The sequence below is a fragment of the Lissotriton vulgaris genome, chromosome 1_1 (assembly GCF_964263255.1).
Source record: "Lissotriton vulgaris chromosome 1_1, aLisVul1.2, whole genome shotgun sequence".
Lineage (NCBI taxonomy): Eukaryota > Metazoa > Chordata > Amphibia > Caudata > Salamandridae > Lissotriton > Lissotriton vulgaris.
Window position 1 is genome coordinate 877454754 of NC_141685.1, and position 26419 is coordinate 877481172.

General features: G+C 44.6%; 2 protein-coding genes across 2 annotated transcripts in view; one reads left to right on the top strand and one right to left on the bottom strand.

The window, feature by feature from the left end:
- Window positions 1–1214: 1214 nt before the first annotated feature.
- Window positions 1215–3001, bottom strand: FHIT (fragile histidine triad diadenosine triphosphatase). Its single transcript, XM_086958410.1, has one exon. The coding sequence runs from the start codon at window positions 2537–2539 to the stop codon at window positions 2084–2086; it is 456 nt and encodes a 151-aa protein (XP_086814536.1). The 5' UTR covers window positions 2540–3001; the 3' UTR covers window positions 1215–2083.
- A 125-nt stretch (window positions 3002–3126) lies between these two features.
- SLC25A17 (solute carrier family 25 member 17) overlaps window positions 3127–26419 on the top strand; it is a 337066-nt gene continuing 313773 nt past the window's right edge. Inside the window, exon 1 of the mRNA XM_086958413.1 lies at window positions 3127–3315. The gene's annotated coding sequence lies outside the window, so the exon portion shown is untranslated. The remainder of the gene's footprint in view (window positions 3316–26419) is intronic.

Below are 26419 nucleotides of genomic sequence, written 5' to 3' on the forward strand. Positions count from 1 at the left end.
ACCCTAATAGTGTGTAAGTTTGGCATGCATGGATGTGTGTATGTGTATATATATATATATAGTCCAACAAACCTTAGTTACTAAGAAAGGCGAAATACCCCGAAAAACTTGGGGGGGGGTCTGATATTTCAGTCCTGAGGAAAGCCATAAAACCCACTGGGCTGAGATAGGTGGCTGCAACATGTAGACTGACTTTTTTTGCTAGACAGCACAAATTTTCCCTGCAAGCATCACCTGTGTCTTTAATCGTGCCTGAGCACCCTGTAACATATTAAACTGGGGAGAGGGTGCACAGGCAATTTTAATCAGAGTTCTTCAGCTTCCACTACCAACAATACTGGATAAAAATTCCCTTGACCACAAGGTTGAGCCCACAGAGACATAGCAGGGGACTGGCCGAGGACTCCATGATGAAGCATGCCACTTGATACTTCTAGTGGGTAAGAGTCCATTTAATAAATAGAAAGCATTCTCCCCCGGAAGGGTTGGAGATGTTGTTAATGGCTTGAGATAAACATCTTAACCAACTAGTGGCTTCCCTGGGTATTGATTTGGTCGTAAAACCCTTCTATCTCACTTTATTAATAGGATAAAGAAATATTTTCGAAGACAGTATTATCATGCCATATATGACAAAATTAGGTAATGCCATTACAAAATGTGCCACACTGCACAGCATTATTTGCATTTTCTTGACGCAATAATGTAGTCAACCCCACTGCATAATTTGGTCTTTACCTGTTGCATAATTCTAGTGGCCCAGTCGTTAGTCCCATAAAATCCAAACCACAGCGACCATTGTCAAAGGATACAGAAGACATCGGTTTGAGGCTAAATCTCAGTATTGTATTGCACGTCATATCTCTGACAAAACTGTTAAGCAATTCAGTTTCCACCAGTTTATGGGTGCCCTTTCAGAGTTAATGAAAGGTGTTGAAATATAGTTTGTCCTCGTTTAGCTCAGCCTGCAAAACATGCATAGACACAGTAGAGGGACGGTTCGTATTTTGTTTCATTCTCAAGGTAGAAACCCATTTACTATTAAAAGGAAATAGTGGATTTACTTGGTACAAGCATTTATTCATCAGTACCGTACCAAGGTCAACAGGTTGCAAGGATGGAGAGCTTCCTCCGTCACAAGAATACTAGTTCAAGGAGACCCTTTATGGAAGCACAACACTCCCCAAGTACGATACAAAACAAGGAAACAATTCTGTTGAAAGGAATATTTATTTAGCAGCACCTTTGTGTTATTAGCACAGAATGCATGTAATGATGACCCTTTCATGTTATCTATCGCCATGTACTTATAAGGCCAACAAACATGCTGATGGTACCTGAAGTTGGTATGGGTCTGGCCTGCACTTCTTCAGGAGGTCTTTTAAGCCCATTGTATTCTTCGAAGACTGGCAAATACTGGTTTATGGTTATTGTGGACCACTTGGACTCATTAGAGAAGTCCGCTTTCGACATTGATTAAATCCCAAATGCTGTCAGCCATCTCCACCTCACATTAATAACTGCCAATCTAGTTTGGACTGGTACTTTGGCACTACACAAGTGGTAAAATGGACGCCGGCCTTTAGATTTACAAATGTTTGCCTCAATTATGGTGATCATCTCCACAGAGTCAGTCTGATGATCAAGGTGTTTATGGAGGCCCTTGCGCTGGCACTTTCTCACCTGAGGAAGTATTCTGGAAACTTAGCAACTTTTGCAGCATTGGATCTCCACAAGAGAAGTTGGCAATTGAGAGAGATCCATGCAGTGGTCTTATCTAACACGTATAGAAATGGAAGCAGTGTTTAGCTGGGGATGCCAATTTAAAGCCAAGTGGGTGGGCTGCAAGCAGAATAACCACAAAAAAACAATTTAGGTAGCGAATTGAACCAGAGACCTTATTTACATTGTGGCCATCCTTACAATCTGGCGTCTATGTCGCTCTCCCTCGCGTTTGATGGATAGTCCTAGCTTAGAAGTTCCTGATGTCATTCCCAGAGCCTCAGTGGATATGTTGAGTCATACGAATCATAGAAACCCTCTTCCCCCTTGCCATCACAGAAGGAACCGAAGAGCACTGTCCTTAATTCTTGTCAAAGTATTTCCGAAGCTCTGCAGCTTCAATGGCCATCTCCTCCTCTGACCGCCATCTGCTAGAGGAGGCCTCCTCCCCTTTGTCGTGATCCTGCAGCTGCTCGTAGATGCGGTCGTTGCGGGCAAAGTCACCGGCTCTGCGGGGGAGCACATGCACGTGGACGTGTGGCACCGTCTGTCCAGCCTCGGGCCCGTCCTGCACAGAGATGGTGAGTGAGGTGCCGTGAAAATGAGTCTCCACTACACTGGCCACCCGCTGCGTGGTGTTGAAGAGGTCGCTAACCTCCTCAGGCCGCAGGTCGCGGAAGCGTTCGGCTGGGCGCAGCGGGCATACCAGGACGTGACCGGGCACCACCGGCTTTCGGTTCACAAGGGCAAACGAGAGTTCGGTTCTCAGAAACACAACAGACGAGCTGATGAGGTGCTGCCCGAAGCGCAGCGTCATGTCGACAACTACAAAGGAGCCGCTCCTCAGGTGTGCTGCCCTCTCCTCAGTAGGCGGCCATATCTAAAGGGGTTGCTCTTCAGGCGCCAATCTCTTGTCAAGGGAAGTGGACTCTCTTATCCATCAGGATTTATCCTTGTGGTCGCTTTGGATTCTAATCAGCATCTCTTTAAACTAAACTCAACATGTTCCTGCGATTTTTCTGTGTCAGGTCGTGTTCTCCTTTGAGTTTCTCGGCTTACTCGTGCTTAACAGGTGCGGTTCTTCTCTGGTTATCAAAAGGTTTGGTATCAGGGTGTCCTCTTAGGCGTACTTGTTATCCGGTTCTTCCCTGCAGCGACGACCTGTCATGAATTTCTCTGAAACAATCTGTCCAGTTAAACTGAAACCAGGAGTCCGAAGAAACCCCTTCAACGGTCAACCTGTCTATTCATAGTGTACATGGTTACTGTGCAGAAGCCAATTCTAGAAGAGGAAACATTCTAGCAGTGTTTGGAGAGGCCTCGGATTGGTTCCAGAGTTTCAGCATGTGATTGGTTAATGAAGTTCTGGGAGGCTGAGAGATTGTATCGTGCTTTAGGATTGGCTAGGGAAACCGTGGCTCATCATTGATTGGGTTCAGGGTCCAACAGACTATACCACGAGATGCGATTTGTGGCGAGTGGACGCGTCAGCTGTCACACCTTTAGCACGGCTTCCTGATTTGAATGGTCTCTGTTAGTGACTGGTGCTGGCCGAAAGCATTTGGAATCTCAGTTTTTTTGTGAGCGGTGCCGGTGAGTGGACTCGAGTAGCTAGATTCCATTACGCAGCTGCGTCTGTTTTACTATAGCGACTTTCTCAGGAGCGCATTTCTTACTTTGTGCCGGGCGCCTGACTCTGCCCCCTCGCGCAGTCACGCCCCCCTAGCGTAGCCACACCCGGCCCTGCGCTGACCACGTCCCTGGAAATGAAAATAACTTTGCTGTCTAGTTGCTCTAGGGGAGGGCCGTGATCTAGCTCACTTGAAAGGGGGCGAGTTTACGGTACTGCAATGGTCTGTAAATTTTGGCAGGTGACCTATTTATTCCATGTCAAAACGGACCTGATATCAGTCTAACGTTAGTCTGTAATCTCTTGCAGTTTTTTTTGCTGATTTATACAGCGCGATCTTGACCCGAAGGTATTGGAGCGCTTTACTTGAGCACCAGTTACGTTACACAAGTACACATTCATTTGTAAGCTTAGGAGTTCGTACCTGCAGCCAGCCTGTAATTGCCTGCCTTAATCCAGTGAACACAATTTTAAATATTAAAACAATCAAATTCCTCTATGCTCCAGTGACAAAACTGGGCCCAGTTGTACCACCTAAAAGGGGCGTAGGAGACACTACATTTTGGGGTTGGGGGACAAGGACAAACTTTTGGACTTACCGGTGACCTACACAAATCGCCCATTGTCTGAGAGCCGTACGCTCCGTTAAACGAATAAAATCGCATAGTTTGGTAGTGAAACACTGAAACAGTCGGGCATGTTGTCTAGGTTGACCAGATTGAGCGACCCGAAAACCGGGAAATTTTGCAAAAAATGAGGAAGGACTACCAATTTACATTAACGTGTTAAAGAATGATAGCCCAGTCCACATAGAAACACATAAGAGGCACTAAGAAAATAGATAAAATGTACTTTTTAAACTCAGCATCACACCTGTTAATTGCTTACTCATTACAGCTGCTTACTAGCCTGCTTTGGAACGCCTAAAAAAAGTGCCTTTCACTATTTACCTTCTCAAAACACAGGGACATGAGCCAATTTTACAGAAATCTGCCAAGACAGCTGTTGAAAAACAGGGACAGTCCGGGCAAATCCTGAATGCCTGGTCACCCTAATGTAGTTATAGTTTGCAAGTATGCTTTAATTGTTATTTACATTCACAAAGTAATCAGATCAAATGTGAAAAAAGGCTTTTAAATCTGACATCTTCATGCACAAGCCAACAAAGGTGGGACAAAAAAAGGAAGAATAAACTAAATGCTCTTCACAACATTCCTAAACCTCAAAATGCAATTGGACTAATATTGGAGACAGGCTGCAGGCACAAAGAGCAGTGAGTGCAGATACATTGTTGCAGGGATTCTGCTCCTACACAGAACTGTGCACAGAGACCCAGGACCTCAGTGAATTGTGGTGTACCAAAAAACTCACCTTCGTGCCTAGAAACCCTAACCAGCTAGCATCAGTGTCATATTAGCTCTTCGTCCTATAGCAAAGCAACCAATGATTAGACAACCCAGAGCATGCCACTTAGGTTATACTCAGGAATGGTGGGAAGCAAGAACACTCTTTCGTCATACTCTCATACCAGTCCACAACAGGAGTAAAAAAGAGACACGGGTAAGGTTAACATATTTATTTTAACAACGTGCTCTGAGATGCAGTATCTTTGCTAACATAAGGAGACATATGATTAGAAATAATATGATCAGCATTGTTACAATTCCATAAAACACAAAGGGAGAAAACATATTACAATGATGGTGAAAATAGGTCTTATAGTGCCTAGGATAACACCCTCCCTAGCTAGGAACTATGTTTTATAAAATATAGAAGGTCTATTAGGCTTGTACGGGGGAACCCCAAACCCCTGGAATCATCAGGAATCAATCACATCAGGATCTGCAAAAGCTCTCTGTCTCTCTGGAAAAACGGCCTTCTTCCAAGTGTCTGAAATCATGCTTACAGCGTGATATTAAAGGCGCCAGAATCACGTTGGCTGCAGCTACATTTGTGTTCTGGCTAAAAGCGTGAGCCGTTCAGCCCAAACAACTGCTACCTTATTATAATGACCTTGGAGGCTTTAGAACTCAGTGTGCAGACTAGAGTCACGAAGTAAGTCTAGGGATGCTGAAAACAAGCCATTCTCATGTGAAGCATTTCAAACAGCCTAACTTACAACAACAGTTATATGCAGTGTTGTGTGCAAAAGCGGCATAAAGGTAAAATGGCTTTTAAACTTCTAATAAGCCTATGCTAACTTAACAATGGGTGCAACAAGGCCCAGCCCACACTACAACATGTCTACTTTCTAAAAGTGGAATATCTAAAACAGTAATGTGAAATCCAACCTTACCAGTAAAGTGGATTTATCATCGCCATTCCAAAGATATAAAACATGACACAGCTACTCCTTTCTAATAAGCAATTACAGCTTAAAAGAGTTTATTAAGGAATTCCCAATGTTAATCTATGTGAGGAGTAGGCCTCACAGTAGTGGAAAACAAATGTAGGTCTTTTTCACTACAAGGACATAACTTAAAAGTACATGTCCTACCTTTTAGTAACACAGCCCTCTGGCCTATGGGCTACCTAGGGCCTACCTTAGGGGTGACTTATGTGTAATAAAAGGGAAGTTTAAGTCTTGGCAAGGGGTTTTTAATGGCAAGTCTACATGACAATAAAACTGTGCACACAGGTTCTGTAATGGCAGGCCTGAGATGTTTAAAGGGCTACTTGTGTGGGTAGCACAATCAGTGCTGCATGCCACTAGTTGCATTTAATTTACAGGCCCTGGGTATATGGTATTCCACTTTACAAGGGACTTACAGGTAAACTAAATATGACAATCGGGTATACACCAATGTCACCATCTTTTAGGGGACAAACACATGCACTTTAGCACTGGTCAGCAGTGGTAAAGTGCTTAGAGTCCTAAGGCCAGCAAAAAGAATCCGCAAAAAGAGGTGGCAAGCAGGCAAAAAGTTTGGGGGGAAGACCACCCTAAGGCTGGCAGGTCTAATAGTATGGTATAGAATTCTGTGTGTCTGTTTGAGTATTGAAGTCAGTCAGATCCCATCCCTTTTGGAAGCGTCTGGTTTAGCAGGGCGCAAGAAGGAGAGTGAGAATAGTTTATTGAAATCTTGAAGTTGATCGCATTTCTGTGGCTGGAGGGTGGAGAAACGCTTGATGCATCGCAAAGTATACAACACAATACAGAAACGTTTGTTGTCTAGTCTATGAGAAGCGTTATTGCAGATGGATGATGAGTGTAGAGTGCAATCAAACCGCATCACCTTGTTAAAAAATATAAGAAGCCCTATGAGCTATTTTTGCAATAAGAACTAGCCTTGTTTGGGCTGCCCACAACAATGAGATGTAAAGTGTTTGTGTGGAAGAGAGATGCTTAACAATGTAAAACAAGCATTTACATTGCAATGGTTTCGCCTTTGTTAAAGTTTGAGCTTTTGGTATTGCTTTTGACAGAGGGTCTTTTCTAACTTCTTTGAATTATGTGTAAAACGTTGATGTGTTTTACTTTACACACAAAAGTATGACAAAACCCAAAATCGTTTACCTGAAGAAGCCTTGCTGATACTGTTACTGCTATGTATGGGTTGCCTCCTAATGTGCAGAATATATTCAACCCTACTGGTTGGCAACAAATACCCAAACCTCAACACGCCGCCCGCGGGGAGGCGGCGGCGCGCGCTCTGTGCAGATAGCGCAGGCAGCTCCCGCCCGCGGCCCGCGGCGAACGTGCTGGCTGCGGGTTGTGACCCACGGTTGGCAAATTGGGAAAAGTAACATGGGCATGGCTACCTTCATCAGCTAACAATGTTAACAATTCAAGATTGACTAAAATTTAGTAAGCTCATTGGCATTTATGGGACCCTTGGTCACAAGCCAGCACTAAACAAAACAATTTACTTGTTACTGATTTTGTACAGTGAACACTGTATACTTGAAATGCTTCTAGGTGCTAGCGAGAATGTTCGTCCAAGTCTCACCACTCACAGTAACATATCCCACTGTAGAACTTGTATAGCGCTTCATAGACTTACGGAGGCTGCACACCTTTTTTTTGTAGCGCTAGTTAATAGGGCGTGGTTTGTAGTTTTGCCTGCGTAGTAAGTGCTGGGCCTGTGTAGTAAGTGCTGGGAGAGGCGTGTGAGGTTCGCGCTACAAATATGATGGCAGTGGACGTCCTTAACTATAAGTATTGCGTAGAATCTTGGATAGACGCGGACACTGCACTTTTTATGTAGTGCTTAGTGTCTCATAGGTATGTATGTATGGGCCCAGAGTTGGCATGCTCTCTGGAATGTAGGGTTGTTGCCAATTATTACAAAAACAGTAATCTGGTGCAAAATGTACGTATCTTCAGTTTCTTAAATTGCACAGGCTTGACTCAAACACCCCGGGTTTCTTCCGTTGCGCTCCCACGCGTGTACTGCATCGATTTGGCAGGTGCAATGGCACTGTACCCTAAAACCAGCTGTTTTTATTCCATCCCTGGGCCGGGAGGAGAAAGCCCTTGTACTTGCTCGTATTCGGGCCCAGGACACCCTTGCTCCGCAGCTCCTGCGCAGCCGGCTGAGGTAAAAAAGTCCCTCCAGCGCGCCACCCCCCGCACCCCGCGTCCCGCGTGAGGAGGGCGCCCGCCATTTGAATGTGTAATCGCCACTTTGTTTCGGCGGCGCGGACGACGCTTTGAATGCAAGACAATCGATTTAAGCACGTCCCGAGCCGTGCGAGGGGATAAGAGGTGGCTGAGGCGATCCTCTGCGGGCTCACGACTGCCTCCCTCTCTCGGCAGAGTGGTCGCTCCCGCCCTCGCCTCGGCCCTCCTCCCTCCCCCGCCTCGGCCCTCCTCCCTCCCCTCAGCCCTCCTCTCCGCGCCCCCTTTGTTCTGTACGCTCGGCACGTCAGGAAATGGTGGCTTGTTATAGCCCCGAGCTGAGGCTTCTGCGTAGCGCTTCGTCCTCCTAGGCTGCGGCAACCTAAGCTGATAGATCGTGGAAAGAGGTTTCGGAGGTCAGAAAAAGGCAGGATACGAGAGGAGTGAAATAGCGTAAGAAAGGAGGGAGAAACGGGGGATACCAGAAGATACACAAACAATAATGTGTGGTGGAGGGACAGGAGACATGCATGGGAGGGTGAAGGAAAGAAGAAAGGGGAGGGGTCACGAAGGAGGCTGGGGCTCGCCTTCCCGTGCCTCTGTGCGGCCGCAGCCCTGACTGGGAGCCCAACAGCGCCTTGAAGACAGAGTGGAATTTCCTTTGCTGCTGGACATGGAGGGGCGGAGGCGGGGGGGGTGCTGGAGCCCTAGCAAGGGGGAGGAGCCTCAGCAGGAGCCTCAGCGAGGGGGACAGGAGCCTCAGCCAGGGGGGCAGAGCCGGTGGTAAGAGGAGCGCAGATGCGCGCTCACTGTTTACTGAGCCCTTATTTACTTTAAAATAGAACGACACATATAGCTCCTGGAGGTCTGAGTACACCTCACAAATAAAGATCTGTGAGGTGAATTTTAAATACAGCCCCACCAACAATCGAACGTTGCAAGACTCCTTAATGTTGATACACAGTTTGGTATGTATTATGTTACTGTAAATAACTACATGTAATTTAAAATCTAACAAATTCAAGTGCAGGGTAGAGTGCCATACTCATACAGAGATTATCCAAGTAAATAAGTTCTTTTCGGAGGTATGTCTGGAAGTGTCTACCCTTAAATATAGGAAGCAATGGGGGGCTTATCCCATTTATTATTTTGTAGCAGGAGGTTATCGATCTATGATGGTCCGCGCTGCAGTCATGAGTGTTTTGTAGCGCTCCATGCAAACGGAAGTGTCTGTGGGCGCTTTATCGTTGTGACTCAATGATGCTCCTACTGACCTCAGAGGAGTGAAAAGCTTCCTTGATGATATGTCTCAAACTTCGATCCTGCAGATTCTTGGGGACTCCAAAGCCCTGTGGGGTCCCAAAGGCCTCGATGACAGAGTCTGGAAATGGGACGAGTGGGCACACTTGCATGGAGCGTGTCGGGAACTGGGGGGAGGGGGAAGGGGGCAACACGGTCATCAAAGCCATCCCTGCCTCAGACCCGTTAGTTAATAAAACTGGGCATTGCAAAAGGTCCCTGTCGGGTCCTGTATTCATCACATCCTTGACTTTACTGGTCAATAACACGGATCAATTTCTGAACAAGTCATGTGAAAAAGATTAGGGTAATCCAAGTCAGACATTTAGTTTCTGTTTATATTTCACATGTTTTAATTAATCTTGTACCAAAATACCAGTTGGTGGTAAGCTATAGAGGTCACATAAGTACCCCACGCCCTTATTTTCATAGGCCACGCCCCTTTTAGAGGTACCTTCATCTGATTTTGCACCCCAGTTAAACTCATGTTAAACAGCGTAGAGCCCCGCTAACAAGTGCTGTGCTTGTTTTAGACGTAAAGAGCCCCCGCTGAGCGGTACTGGGGCCGCTCCCTGTTCCGTACAGGATAGTACTGCTGGGCCACAGAAAGCGCCGCACGGCTACACCCGCGCCCTCCTGCCCCCCCCTCTCTTGCTCCCCCCCCCTCCTGCTCCTTGAGCAGCGGTCCGGCATGTTCAGCAGCTCTGGGTCCTCAGAGGCTGCGGGCAGGGACGGGGTCCCCTCGAAGGGCACTGCCCCACACCCCAGTGGTGCACCCGGCGGGGGCTTTTGCTGCATATATGTTTCATGATCCGCCTATATCCTGCAGCCTGTGGCGAGGAGGCCCGCGCTCTACACCGTCACTGCACAGCAATAGACACAGCCCTGTTAGCACAGAGGGGTTGTGCAACAAACTGTTAGGCTACGCACAGCCACCAACAGGGACATACAGTGTGCGTAGCAATCTACTGCGACAAGCCTAGTGCGTACAAAAGACGACCCCCCCCAAGGAGGCTCTGCCAGGGGTCAGGGGCCACGTCACAACCCCAACCCTAGGAGTCCGAGCGGGGTGCAGTCACTGCGGGATTCAGGAAGATAACAATTCGCGCCCCATCAAAGTGGTCTTGAGAAATCGGAGCCGGAGGATACAGAGTACCCAGGGCTGGCACCACGGAGCTCCGCGGAGCAGCGAGAGGCGCCGCCGAGGGCTGTGGCGCAGCTGGCAGTCCAGGCAGACCAGGCTGGGCCTCTGAAAGCGCCGGATGGCTACACCCGCACCCTCCTGCCCCCCCCTCCTGCTCCCTGAGCAGCGGTCCAGCATGTTCAGCAGCTCTGGGTCCTCGGAGGCTGCGGGCAGGGACGGGGTCCCCTCGGAGGGCACTGCCCCGCGCCTTAGTGGTGCACCCGGCGGGGGCTGGTGCTGCAAGGGTGGTAGATCCATTGTCCCAGCGGCGGCGGAGAGGCTCTCCTGGAGCGTGCTGGCATGGCTTCGGACACAGCACCGCTGCACAGGTGGTGACTGCGCTGTGCAGGGTGGTGGGGGGAGGGCGTGAGACGACAGCAACAAAACACGCAAAGACGGAAAACAAACACGGAGACGACATAACAGCGAAAACGTCAAAATACGTAAACATACAAAGGGAAAACACATTTATAAAGAAAATGCAGCCAACTCCAGCAACAGACACTTCTAAAAAGAACAAAACAGGCCAACACGAAAAAAAAAAATAGCACACACCCACCGCCGCGATGACGATCAGAAAAGGTTGGAGAGGGAAGAAATCGCGGGAACGCCCACGAATCTGGTCTGGCCATGACGGACAGATCTCTGTTCCAATGGCTAGCCTCCATTTATGGAGCTAGCCAATGGAACAGAGGGCGGATTCCCAAGCCACATAGTTATTCTCATTAGGTTTTCGCCTGCGCGAAAAGCTGCGCAGTGCGCACCTTTCACTTAGGCGAAACCTAAAAAAGGCTGCTGTGCGAGACACATATGAGATGCTCACAGAAAATAGGTATAGCTAGATATGCAGAGTGAGGTGTGTGTGGGCAAAGCTCAGGTATGAGATATTAGTGATGAACCCCAGAAGCATAGTGCTTGTGTGTGAAGCTTGCAACTGAATACAGTGAGAGGAAGGTCACAAATGAGAAGTGCGCAGGATGCACTAAATTACAAAAAATTTGATATATGGTAGGTTCACAAAAACTATAAAATGCTAAAAACTATCAAATGTGCCTCGTGCAAGGATTATTCAAGCCAAAATATTGACCATTTAATTGAAACAATGTTTGAAGGCGTGGAGGCCTTGCTCAAGACTGTGATGATTTATTTACAAGTGTATTTGGGGAGTTGATTATTAACAGTGAAGTAATCTTTGGGGAATAGTTTTTGCTACCAATAAAAGGAGTGGCCTAGTTTTTGTAGCTCTGATACGGACAACATTTTTGCGTAGCATATGTATGGTTGGTATATTTGCTTTTATGTTAAGAAGCTCAGAGGAAAAAACACACATGATGTGTGATAACTTTAACAATATTGGGACTTGAGGGGGAGGATTATTGGTGCCTGGCCTCTTTGAGGACATTATTTGCCCAAAGTTTACAGAAGTTAGAGATGCATATTTTGATTGCTTGGAGAAGCTTAAGTGAAGATGCTCTTGATCTGGTTGAATTGAAAACATTGATAGTTGGAGGAGTTACAGATCAACTATGCTATTGTGAAACACTATATCCCATATTTTATGGAATACTGGTTTGGTTTGTAAAAACGTTATTTCGGCCGATTAGGCCATAAAAGTTCATAATAAACAGTTCCCACGTATATACACAATTTATACAATAATTACATTTTCATAGTATATGCTTGGTTAATAAACACTTACTACACATTACAATTTCCTAAAAAAAAAAAACATGTCCCAGACAATCATTAAAATGCACTGTAACATATAGAGAATGAGGTGTCTCTAGTTAATCCTCCCTTACGCAAATTTTAAAAGACTTCTCCTAATGTGCCACATGGCATTTAAGAACCGTGATACTGCAAATACAATTAAAGGTTCGGTATCATATTTGAAAACTCTAAAAGCCGCGGCACAGCGGGTAAAACCTAGATTTTTACCTAATTGAGGTACCCAGTGTTTGCGGGGTAACACATATGCCGGGCAAAAAAATAGGACATGCAGCTCGGTTTCAGCTGTTTGTTTTCAACAAGGGCAGATGCTCAAATTCTCCGGAGCCCATGAACTGGTGTACTCTGCCAAAGGTAAGTTCCCCCATCTAAATTGTGCGTACAATTTCCTCGCCATAGGTGGCTGGATTACGTCCAGAAAGGGTTTCTTTATGTACATCTCCTTTATTTGTAGAAACTCCCTGGTCAACCTGCCCTCTTTGGTGCTCTTCAGTAATAGCAGCAGATTAGAATGCCTGAGTTGTTTCACAAGATCCGCCCTAGATATCATTGGACAAGATAGCTCAGGAGATAGCCAGAGATCCGGTCTCCCAATCTGATTGGCAAGGCTTCTAATGTGTGCCAACCATGGGGTTTTACTGGGAATGAGTCTGGGGAGCAGTTCTTTTAGCTCTTCTTTGAATGCACTCAACTCAGGAGTTGCCCATAACCTCCTCCAATATGTCAAGGGCCTGAAGGCGATCTCTTGATCAATTGGCCTCATACCCAAGTCCATGCAAGGGGAACCAGTGGGGTGCTGTGTGGTAGACCTATGAACTGTCGCATGAAAATATTTTCTAGCTTCATAAGTTATGTGGTGGAACTATGCCCCCAAAGCTCTACCCCATACTAGGTGGCTCCTCTTGCTTGAGACTTGTATATCTCCACCGAAGGGGCAACTGGCTTAAAAGTGGATGATCTGAGCATTTTCATTATTCCCCCCCCCCCCCCCCCCCCACCAGATGTCTGAGTGAGCCTGAGCCGTGCTTTAATAATCTGGGAACCCCACCCAAATTGTTCGGACAATGTTATCCCCAGATAATCAAACGTCCTTACTTTCTCAAGGAGAATGCCATTTAGGGAGGGGTTTGGAGGCGTGGTATTTGGAGGGTTAAAGACCATGAATTTGGTCTTGGATAAATTTATCTCCAGACCTCTCATATTACAAAACTGGGCAAACCCATCCAGGATGCGTTGTATGCCTAGTGGTGACTTGGACAATAGCAGAGGATCGTCTGCGAACATTAACGCAGGTATTTTCCCAGTGGCCAGTTTCGGTGCATCCGTATCTTTAATGTTATTTAAAAAAGCAATGAGCCCATTAATATAAAGACAAAAGGGGGCCTGAACGCAGCCCTGTCTGACCCCCTTTCTAACAGGGAAGCGTGAGGAATGTTCTCGAATTTGACGCATCTAACCTGTGCATAGTTATCGGAATGTAACCTCACTAGCACATTAAGAAGGTATGGTGGACACCCAAGCTGATCAAGCACCTCCCACAGCTCCTTTCAAGGCACGAGATCGAAGGCGGACTGAGAAAGGATATAGAGGAATCGTGTATTATAGATACAACCAAAAAACTTCCCATTTGTGGCTGCAATACTTGATGGCCTCGTGAATTTAACCACCTCATTGTAGAACTGTGTGCTGCACTTAGGCTGACGATTTGTGTCATGTGCAACAAATAATGTACATAGAAATTTACTATGAGTAAATACCACATATGTTTATATAAACATGCAACTTTTGGGAAGTGTGAAGAGGGGGATCCAGCAGCAGGAAGAGAAAAAATTGTATTTGCCCATTGACCAGCTTTGCAGTACAGGAAAATTGTTTGTAGGGGAAGCTGGGATAAGAAGACATCGAGAACCAGTATTTGGGTCATGCTTCAGGGAAGAAAACAAAAACATGGAGATGAAGTGAAGCCGGCATGCATAGAGATGCAGCTATCAATGAAAACGAAGAAAAAAAGGGCAACAATGAAGCCAACAATTAGTAAGAAAGCGGGGGGGGGGGGCTAAAAGACACTTCATATGTGCCTCTTAGTAGCCACTTTCTAAGAGTTTAGCTGTACCTTAAGCTAAGTTAGACTGAACGATGTGTCCAGGATGGATCACACTACGTTGAGTGAGGTGAAGGGAGAGCCAGCATTAGAATAAGAAGTTTTGCCCTTAGACTGGCTATAGTGAAGTCCTTGTCTTTTTCTCTTGTTAAACACAGCATTATTCAGACACAAACAGTAGCGAGTAAGGGAAACTCTCAGAAGTGTCATGGTAAATGACTTCAGTTGTCATGGAAGCTAGCAACTAAAATATGAGTTTGTCTTAGGAGGAGCTGTCACGCAGTGTTTTGTTTTTAAACAAACATATCACTTCTAAAGTGTGCAGATAATTGAATGCTGGTGTAAAACGGTTTGTTTAACCTACACAAAGAAAACGCATTGAAGAAAAAAACAAAAGGTTAACGACATTGGCACATGTGAATTTTACAGTATCACTGTGGAAAATGAGAACTTTTTTGCATTACAGGGTCACTGTTAACACTGGGCAAAAAAGTGCCCTACTACTCGCCTTTGGATAGTGTAAACATAGGCAGACATGCATTCATATAGGATTCTAGAAACATAACACATACATACTATGGTGGGGTATTCTGTTTGGACTGTGTTCAAGGAATGTAACATTATGTTTTACTAATGGGACTTGCATTTATTATGTTTTTGGGCTAACTTGAACTATCATGAACACTAATAGCAAAGACTATGTGATGTGCTGATAGTGACATCTAATATAATTAATCTTAAGTAAAGATATTTAACTGCTGTCACCTCCTGTGTCAGACTTGTGTGGAAAATTATGAGGAAGGTTAAAGAGTAGCAAGGTTTGCTGAGAGTTTGGGATAGCTATCTGTTGGAGTGGGGTCTCATTTTACGTGTTTGTATTAAAGGGCCCATGCTCATTAAGTTATGTAACTTGTAGAAAGAGATGTTTCCATTCAACAATACCTAGATGACACTCTAATCTATCTTAACACGTCTTCACCACTGGACATGCTCATTCACACTTGTGAACATTTACAACATTTAAAGAACTTCTTTATCCTAAATCCACAAAAAATAATTCATCCTGTTCTTCTCCAAGGACAAAAAATGTTTTAACCCAAAAGTGCTAATGCAATTACACATTATTCTTTAAAGATTTGTAAAGTGCAACAGCTACTCAATAGAGCGTCCCGGAGCTAATGAGAAAGTCTGATCCCTAAATAACAAAGGTACTAAAAGGCAGAACCAAAGAGCCAGGTCTTAAGAAGCCGCTTAAAGGTCAGAATGTCCCTAGAAGCAGGGAGCTGACCTGGGAGAACATTTCACTTCCTAGCAGCCCGATAAGAGATGGAGCTACCGCTCTGCTTTTTCCGTCTGAAATGAGGAATTTCTACCAGCAAGGAGTGGATGACCGAAGAGACCGGGCTGGTTGATAAGGTGTGAATCTGTTGACAAATCCAGAGGGCCTTTGTGGTGAAAAGTTCTGTGTACCAGAACCAAACCTTTGAACCTCACACATTCTTTTATAGGGAACCAGTGAAGTTCCTTTTGGCCTGGCTGAATGTGGGCTCCCTTGGGAAGGCATAGTAGAAGCCTGGCAGAGAATTCTGCACCAGCTGTAATCTCTTCAGGAGATCGGTAGGTAGGCCCCAGTAAAGAGATTTAGCATAATTGAGCATTGAGGTGATCAAGGCATAGATCACTATTTTCTCATGCGGGAAGGGGAGGAGTTAGAAGGAACTTTAATGTTTTTAGCAGGCCAAAGCATGCGTCCACCCCTGCCCCACCTGGTGGTGGTGGTGGGAAGGGAGGGGGGGGGGGTCGAAAGAAGCAATAGTATTACATTTTAACACAGACTGCATACTTCCATGGGAGGTGGCAAGTGACATTCTTGGGCCAATGGTCATTGTTCCTGCTGTGCAGAGGGGCTCCAAAGAGCAGAATTTCTTGTGAGTATTCTATTGGAGGCCACTATCGCACATCCTCAGAAACACAGAAGTCAAGCAGGTCTGGAAGATACACAGTGCGTTCTGTGAATTTCTGTCAAGGGGGAGGAGCAGTTATGTATCATCTTCATAAGATATTGTTTGTATGCCAAAGGATTCAATTAAGGGCGCCAAAGGGGTCATATACAGATTGAAAACAATGTGGGGCTTAGTGCAGACCCCTTAGGGACCCCATAACCCAACGGTTTAGGATCAAAGCCAAAATGGACCATCCAGACTGACGGATACTGTCTGTCAAAAAGGAACGGAGCCATACCAAAGCAAGAACCGCAGACACCTATGGCTTCGAGGTGCTGCAGGAGTGTTGAATGCGAGACCGTGTCAAAAGCTGCTGACAGATCAAGGAGGATCAGTGCCACCTGCTTCCCTTGTCTGCTGCTAGCCTAACTCTATTAGAGACCTCTAACAGTTTGGTCTTGGTGCTGAAACCCGGATGGAAGCCCCAATGGGTTAGGGAAAGAAGCAAATTTTTCTCAAAAAGCAGAGAGCTGCTTGTTAATGAGTTTCTCTAAATTCTTGGTAAAGGATGGCAGCAGAGAAATGGGACAGACATTGGCAAGATTGGTATGGTCTGCCGAGGGTTTGTTTTAGAAGAGGAATCATCTTGGCCTTCTTCCAACCCCTGGGCTCTGTGGCAAATGAACTGACTGATTCATAAGCTGGTTTAGAACAGAGTTGTTGGTTCTACAATTGGCTGAAAGAATGTGTGGAGGACATTTTTTATGTAGCAATCGGCCACGAGAGGGCACTATTTCTACTTGCAGTGCAGTGTGGTCACTCATCCTCATCGAGGCAGTGTCCGTGAGATATAAAGCATCCACTGTGGTTTGGATTTTAGTGTCAAAGAAGTTGGACAATTGCGTACATAAATTAAGAAAAGGTTTTAAAGGCTGAAACAAGGCTTCTGGGTGCATAAACGTTTTGAAGATTTTAAATATCTCCCCAAACTTGTTTTGAGACATGTCAATCTGATCTGTAAAATAGTCAGACTGAGCTTTCTTAATTGCAGGATGGTAGATATTTAGAGCCTTGTCATTACAAAGGAAATGACGCCTCCATTCCCTTTCCATTTTCTTACTGTTCTTACAAAGCACTTTGTTCCTCACTAACCCAAGGGGTTAACTGTCTTTTTCCTGAGGAATTAACATCTCTGTGTTGAATAGGTAGGATGTGGTTAACCACCTGTGTAAGCAAGGAGTCGCCCGACTGGCATCGACCTCCATGTCCTCTGTCTTAAGTGGAGAGTGCTTACTCAAGGCAAGACTAAATTCCGTAGAAGAGACAGCGGCCCAAGTCGGACCAAGTCTGGGGACTAATTTCGAGTTCTGAAACTTGAGTATTAGAAAAAATTGTATCAAAGGTGTGACCCGCGATGTGAGTGGGCTGAGTCACAAACTGTGACATACCCTAAGAAGGCATATGCTCCAAACGAAGTTGACCATACGGGTCAGAAGATGCGCCCACAAGTATATTCAGGTCCCCTAGAACCGGTAAATTCAAGTATGTCAACATATACTTTGAAAGGAACTCGCCCAGGGAAGGCAGAACCCCCCCTGCCGGCCCGGTGAGCAATAGATCAGCATGCCAGCTAGGAATTTATTTGTGGACAATGAAATGCTAAAGCCCCAAGACAAACTTCAATGAGTACCTCATGAGCTACTGGTAGCTCTCCAGCTACTTGTAAGTAGCTCTCCTATGTGCAGCATAGTGAAGTAAATTAGAAGAAGTAAATTAGAAGCTGTTGCTTGGTTGAATCAATATATGTATATTAAAACTGAAAAGCTTGTATTTGAGATGAAAATGGGTATTTTTTCAGAACTAGTAAGTTGATGTTTGGGAAATAATGGTTACATTTCCAATATTTATTTAAAGGGGATATTTCAGTAATAAAAATCAAACTTTATTAGGGAGCACTTGTAACTCATATTAACTTGTGGCCAATGGCATTGAAGCAATGGCTATGTGTTACCCATGTAGAGGCATGACAAAGCATTTTCTATATTACTGCTGGCAACCATGCCTGATGCGTTGAGGTGATCACTGCTGGATAATCTTGCTTGTGGTGGCCACTAAAGTAACCTTGTCTCATGTAGTTACCCTTACAGCTCTAGTAATATTAGTAGCTCTGGAAGATTTTCATTGAAAATAAGTAGCTCTTATTACAAAAAAAGGTTGGAGAACCATGCCATAAACTCATAGACACTGTTGACTACCCATCAATCTCACCCGTAGTTTTATTGCTCATCATCATATTTGACTCCTCTGTATAAACAAAATCTTTAAAGTGGTAAATTATTACCTCTGGGTCCTGAAAAGATTTAGCCATTCTTGTCTCTTTTCTACTAAAAATACTGTCATGACTGGACTTCGGCCACGCTTTCCTTGTGGGCGTCTCACAAGCCTGCCTTTTACCACTAAAAACTGTCCTACATGCTAAATTAGACGAATGTCTTCATCTCTGAAATTCAATCACATTATTAATTCCAGTCGAGTTATACTGGCCTCTTAACAAGGCAAGGATAACATTTACATTTGATACCTAACCTACAAAACCACCAACACCAGTTCTCTCATTATACTTCTTGGCACTAACCAAGTTAGGTAGTATGTAAGTGACATCACAGCACATGACATCGCATGTGATATCACAACCTATGACCTCAGGAGTGATATCACAAAAAATGAGATCAGATTCTAAGACCTCACATAAGTTAAGCAGGTCTATCATGAGTATATTTGAGCACATTACAATATTTAACAAATGAGATTCATTGTCTGGGTTGTGCCAAAAAAGTGATGCAACCGCTGGTGCAAGATCTAGGCCTCCATGTATACATTTATTTATTAAACCTCTGCCAGAGAGAAATTGGCAACAAGGAGAAACATGACAGTATATCTGTTCTGCTTAATTAGTTGCAAAGTCTACATTTTAAAATATCTTATCGGGTTAAGGAACCTTCTGCATAGATCTTTATGTACCCAGTAAATCCCAGGAAATAATCATATGATAAGATAACCCTGGAGGTAAATGCACTTGCTGGGGAGACTGGTGTTTTGTCTAGTCCTAGATTTGAATCAAAGTAGCATAGCTCTTGCAAAGCACATCATGTGATACACAGATGACCGATTTTTATTTTATGTAGATGAGTAAGTGGGTTATTTCTTTTAATACAGATTCTTTAGTTACTTGCAGTTCATAAATTGTATCCTTTTAATATAGTAAACTATGAAGTAGAGGACATGCGACTCCTACATCTTGCATCTCTCACTATCTTATGTAACACATCCTATAAATTGAGTTCCACACTTGATTTATTGTCAATTTATAGTGTGTATGTGTGATGTAAAGCACTCCGACACCCTGGATTGGGTTGAGCAGCGCTGTAAAAGAAATAAGAAAAAATAGTTGTATTTAAATTTTTATTTTGTGTAAATATTAGGACAGACCAACACATCTGACACACATCGTAACGCAAGATGTGTTCTTAGACTATGATATTAATTGTTCTTGTGGTCCGTGGCGAGTTTGAACTGCTCAAAATAAATATTTCAACAAAATGTTAGCCTTTGAATGGCTGAATGGCTCAGTGTGAAAAAGTCAAATTGAGGTAGGGACGGGCCTGGGTAGAGACAGCAATCAATAAACTACCACTCTTCCTTTGTCCTGGAAGTGCAGACTGCAGGCAGCCGTAGTGGCGAGGGTGGGATGAGAAAAAGTTCCTGTAGGTTTGCAGCACAACAAAAGGGAAGGTAACAGGTGAAGCGCAGGACCATTGTAGAAAGTGCTTTGATGTGCCAATGGCCCTGTGACTGACAGAAGTGAGAAGGAAAATTATTTTGTCCTCTCGTCTCCCCACCCTTCCCCCCCGTGTCATCCCCACTACAAAATCTGAGAGGGATATATCCCCCGCAGCCCCCACACTTCCTACACTCGTGCTACCGACGACCTGGGGTCAGTGCCCTAAACTTGCTTCAACACGTTACAGTTGCTGACAAACATCTAAATGCTTTCATAGAAACTACACGGCTGCTGGTGCAACATGCGCAACCTCCAGTCACCAGCCTGAGCTGCTTAGGGCATTGCATTGCACAGTAGCTACTCAATTTATCTGAAGCAACTCTGGGACCTACCAGTGTCCATGTTCACGCTGCACTTTGCCTAAATACTATCACTATGTGGAATCCTACACCTGAAGCCACTGAGGCTGCTTGGCTGCTATTAGCGCCCAGTTAACACTGACACTCAACCCTGTCCTGCAGACTTTACACCTTCCCCTTTGGAGCCTAGAGGCCAATTGTAACACGTTAAATTATGTTCCCCATGTCAATTCTTAAATTGTCTTTATTTATATTGAGGATTCTAACTTATTCTACTTAAGGCTTAACTAATCTTTTTGGGGTTTAGGTGATTCATTTTATGATTTTCATTTTGAAAAGTTTCTTGTGCTCTTTTTTTCTTTTCTTAATGAGATATGCTTTTGTAAAGGTTTTTACTAACTATACAATACATTTAAACTAAAACTAAACTAGTCTTGATTTGCTTCCATTCACCTAACAGGCTATTGACCGCAGTGATTCAACTCCATATTACCCAAAATAATTTCATTATTCAGTTGTCCTCATCCCAGCCATTACTAATGAGGTGGATCCCACCTCCTAAAAGGAAATGAAAATCAGAAAGTAGTGGTAGTCAGACAGTAAGCCTGCCTACACTAATGAGCGTCTTTAATAGTATTGCTATCCATAGTTATCCCTATACATTTTTCCTGTCCCATGACTAAGACCAGGAGTGTAGGTATGGGCTCCCTGCTGGGCATGGGCTTCTATTGTTGCACCTCTAAGACCGTTGCGCAACCCTACCAAGTGGCACTCAGGGGTCACACCAATGCAAATGCCTTACTAGCCCAGCATTACCGCACTGAAATCATTTGTCAAGCATTTCAGAGCTCTTCCAGATGACCTCTGGAGTCATTTGCACTGCTTTAGAAGTTGTGAGCGCTGACCGTGATAGTGCTGTACTTGACTGATGCTGCCATCTATCATACCAGTGGTCGAAGTGGGCGGGATCGGCAGGGCACGGCGTGCCCCTACTTCTTTAATTCCAAGGATTCTGTTCCCCTACTTTTTCATTTTGAAAATGTGTCCCAGGACGGAAGAAATCGCCATCTCATATAAATGAAACTCGGTGTTCGTGACGGGCGGGGCGGCAGAGAAGTAGCAGGACTCTGTCTTTTCCTTCTTGCCCAGAGAAGACAAAGACCGTTTCCACTTCTGCTTTGCCGCTTCAGCTGCCCCCCCCCTCTTTCCTTATTCCCTCTCTTTCTGTCTAGCAGTTCTTCTCTTTAAAAAACAGTGACTTCAGTCTCTTTCCTCTCCTTTCTTTTATTTGCTCCCCTGTGAAATGGATCCAAAAAAAAAAAACAATTTTGCTGGAATTATCGTATTTTTCTGACATTTTAATTCCAAAGTGCAGCATCAGTAATAACGGGTTAAAATATGAAAAATAACTAAGTAAAGAAAGACTGGTTGTAGTAAACTAAATAAAGTATGACCGAGTGGTAGTATACTGGCTAGATTGATTTTATTCACACCCAAACACATTAGCGCCACTTTTACAGAGTTTGCCAGTGAAGCACTATTTTTGTTTTCTTATCTTTGTTTTTTCGATGGGCTTGCAACTAATGCACCAATCCTGGAGGTACTGCTATGTGTTGATTGGGAAACAAAATGTGTACTGCGGCTCTGTGTCCAGGGATGTGGTCTTTTTACCATACTGCTTACGTTTTGTAAGGGTATAAGCAATAGACATTGAAATGGGTCCATGCAGTGTCCTGTAGTCATGTCCTTAACCTTTCAGGGAAAAGCACTTACTGATTTCTGAATAGTGAATGTAAAAGCGATAAGGTAACCATGATTTTCCTTCTTACATTTCACATGGATTGCTAAATTTTGCGTTCCCTATGCGTGTTTGTTTTTTCCAGGATCCTGTTACTTTTGTAGGCCGCATATTCCTCTTGCCTAGTTTATAATTTAAATTGAGCCGCAGCCAGGTGTTTTTAGCCGGCAACAATTGGGTTGTAGTTGAAGGCATTGTGAGTCTTTCTCAATGGGGCAGTACGGTGTTCAGTGGGGGAGAGGATGTGGCACTATGGCCAGAGCTGCTGAATTTGGAACTGGGGAACCAGGTTCAGCCTTAATAACCAGTCCACAAGAACACTTAGTTGAGAGCGCACAACCCCATTCTAGACCTTAGAGGGCTTCGCAAGACCTTAGAAGCCCCGGTGTCTTAGCACCAGCAGGTGGGCCCTATCATGACAAGTGTAGGTTAACCTTCAAAGCTTGTCCACCACAATCCATACTGAAGTTCACCTTCAGTCTTGCGGGCAGACCTATGAAGCAGCACACCCTAGAACAATAGTGACTCTGTCACTGAGGTCACAGGACCCTTGAGAAGGGCCAGCTCTAGGGTGGTGTACCCGGTGTGACTGCACCGGATGCTGACTTTGGGTGGAGGCATTATGTTTGCAAGTATATTATGGTTTCAAAAGCGCTTGCTGCCTCCTTCCTGGCCTCCAGCAATTTTAGGCAACAATAAAAATGTCATGAGGACTCTGGTGATTAATGTTCTCCCTAGAGAGAGATCAGAATTTTGTTTAGTGGAAGTTTTGACTCATGAAAGGTAACTATGAAGGGGTTAATGTGCCTGCTGCAAAGAACATGTACCATGCAGATCACAAAGTGCACATAATGTAAATAGGTCAGTGTGCTACTGCTTTTGTCAGAGAGATTTGTTTGTTACTTGCAGTTTATAAGTTAAAATCCTAACATAGAACAGTGAGTTATTAACTGTCATCTAAGAGCCACATACAAACTGCAAGCTATAAATTATAGCGTTATGTTTTTACCCCCGGTCTTCGATCATCCTAATGTTGCAAAAAGTGTTCTTTTGGACAGAAACCAATTCTGATTATTAAAGAAAACCCCCAACCATGGTATTACGTTTTAAATTCTGCGTTTGTGTTTCTCTAGACCAATCACTGTTAAACTATTCGGCCTACTAGTATGGTTGTCATGTGACTCCTACACTTTGTAGTCCTTAGTCTTATGTAACATTTTCTATACAGTGATTTACACACATATTGATTGTCTCTTGTAGTGTAGTTCCTATTTTCCCAATAGGCCCTGTGCATTGGAATAACATAAACAGTAGTATGGACGTAGAAGTGCGGATCTTCCAGGTCTCCACTGACTATGCTAAACTTAATTGGGTTTGTTACCAACTTGCTCAGAGGTCACTGGAAACTTTCTTGACTGAATAGAAGTGATCTCCCTGGTACAGACAAGAAGGGATTCAGTTTTCCAACAACCGCATAAACATGACAACTGTGCTCCTTAGAATAAGAGTCAATCTCTAGAGTCGTGTGAAACAATAGACAGTTATTTTACTCAGTCAGTTTTGTGCAGATTACTTTCACCAAAGTGCAGAGAATAGAGAGACAGGCGTTTTCAATAAAAAGGTATTATTTATTGAACAGTCTTTCTTCTCGTGCAAGAGAAATGAATTGCCACAATTGCAAGACTAGTTATTATAAAAAGTGCGTACAGTAAAATGAGGATTGCGAAATAATACTGTAAAAGCATTGATATGGTTTCTTAGCCATACAATGGTTAAAATGAATAAAATATATACATTCATATATACATTTAGCTAACGTACTCAACTGGTGCTTCTAACTACGCCTACCCCAGTGTACCTGACCTAAGCCTAATACTTGGGAGGGAGTAAGTAAGTAGCAGTTTTAGTTAAGTTGGTTTTGCCAAGGTTTGCTTCAAGAATTCTCTCTAAGGGTTTAGTCAACACCATACCTCTGGAATAGAATGTTGGAGGTCTTGTATCTCCTTCCAGGACTCGATATCCCAGTCACTCGCAAGAGTAGGCTGGAAACGCCGGAGCTGGATTTTCTCGGCAGGAGAAAAGACAGCGTCTCTCTCAGCGCGTCGAGGAGGAGGAGGGGCAGCGTCCGTGGGCAGCTTGTATCTGCTGGGCTCTGCAGGGGAGAGCTGTTTTGCTCCTATGTTCACCACACCATCGCTATCATCGATGTCATTGAGGCAGCGTTTGCTTAAGGCAACGTTGGTAATATTTATACCTGAACGGTGCCTTGTTTGACGTAAGTTTTTGGACATAAGACGTCAATAAAGATGTCACTAGGAAGTGATCGTCTCTCAGTGCTCATTAGAGTTCTATTACTAATCAAAACATAGCAAGCGGGGCTTTCCCAGGTTGCTGCGTTTTATCTTGTTGAAGAACTCGGAGTGTAATCTAGGAATCTTAGATAGTGGCTTCTGCTGTGTCATTTGCTCTAATGAGCTGCAGAGGAAGAGATTCTGAAATGTGGCTCTGATCGTGTTAGGCCAGAGACGAGTTTCTGAAATATCACTCTTGATCGTTTATGCCATTATAGGGGAATAAATGGATTATAGCTGTATAGGGGCATAAGGTCACAGTATTGATCGGGGTCCTAGATTAGAACACGACACTCTGTGTTATGTGTGTGATGTAAAGTGCTCTGACACCCTACAATGGTATGAGTTGTGCTGTAAATCAAATTAAATGCATCTGAGAGAGATTGTGGTTATGGAGACTTGAAAGGCACTATTAAAGGGTGGTAGTGAGGGAATCCATGGCAGAGGTGGTCATTGGAGGGCACTAACAAACATTAATGCACAGGGCGCCATCAGTGCTAACGCCGGCCCTGCCCTTGAGGCCAGACTGCTTCACCTATAGGTACCTCAATTGGCCTAGTTTCAGCAGTTGTAGCTGCAACTCACCAGGATTTGCACGCACACCCAACTAAGTTTGCAAACTTCAGTCTCTCTGCTTCAGCCACAAGAACTTTTAACATGTGCTGCCTGTTGTGGGGCCACTGGAATTAATTATGCTGCAAAGGAGGACAACATTATGCTGCAGTGTTGACTAAATTATGCATAAAAAAAAGACTGCAGGGAAATGCAGTATATTTTCTGATATGTTATTATTTTGACATGTGTACACATGCTAACAGTCTCTGGAAAGATTTTGCCTTATTAGTACCAGTGTAACATACAAATGCAGCAGTGAGAAAGGTGATCAGTCAACCTTTGCAATAGGTCATCCACTCCGCAGTAACACAAGTCTAATTTTTTATTAACTTTTGAGCTACAAACAATTTATTTGTTTAAATGGTCAGATCATGCAGCAGATCTTGCATTATGAGGCAAATATGGCAGAGCCAAATTAAATAGAAAACACATGCTAACTAGGATATTTTGCCATTCATGTTTGAACTGCTGTTGTGCAAAAAGGGAGTAGTGCTGATGACAGAATCTCCATGGCTCGGAGACAAATGACATTTTATCATATTTGGGACAGTCTGGGATTTGAAGCATATCCCACTTTGTGAATGTATTTTAATATCAATAACCCCGTAAATAATCATGTGTATCCATTGGTTGAATAAGCCCTTCTGTGCTGGGGACGGCCCCCGGCCGTCCCATGTGATGGTGGGCGTTTGTGACAGATGGCCAGGGGCCGTCTGTTCCCTGCCCCCTGATTAAAATGCCCACATCGCGGTGGAATGTGCGCTGCGGTCAACGGGTTAAACTGGGCGGTGAAATGCCACACAGATACTAAAAATTGGGATGTTTGCGCATTCTGACCACACCTCTGGCTCTGCTCACTGATCCAATCCTTGGGTCATTCCCGCCCTCTGATTCTCCCCCCACAGTTCCCCTACTTTTTTCTCCCAACTTCGACCACTGATCAGAACGGGATCGAAGAGGTCACATGTTTGTAGGGTACAGCAGCGGGTGTAGCCCTCTCCTTTTTAGGTTTCGCTGGGGGGCGGAGCCGTTAGGCTCCTCCTCCAGAGAAATCTGTAGTTTCTAGTATGGGTGACTTGAACACGCCTCTCTGCTTCATTGGCTAGCTCCATAAATGGAGGCTAGCCATTGGAACAGAGAGGCGTCCGTCAATGCCGGACCAGACACGGGGGCGTTCCCGAGAATCTTTGGCTTTTGGCTACGTCATGATACGTCAGCCAAAAGCCGGGAACGCCCCCGAGAAGAGCTGGCCCGATCGCTGTGCTCATCGGCACAGATTCAGGGGTGAGGGGAGACCCGTGGTGTTTCCCTGTGCCTTATAATCCCCCGTGTCGATCTGCTGGCGAGG

Bases quoted from the DNA above. Each gene is read 5' to 3' on its own strand.
- FHIT (XM_086958410.1), bottom strand. From the start codon at position 2,539: ATGACGCTGCGCTTCGGGCAGCACCTCATCAGCTCGTCTGTTGTGTTT.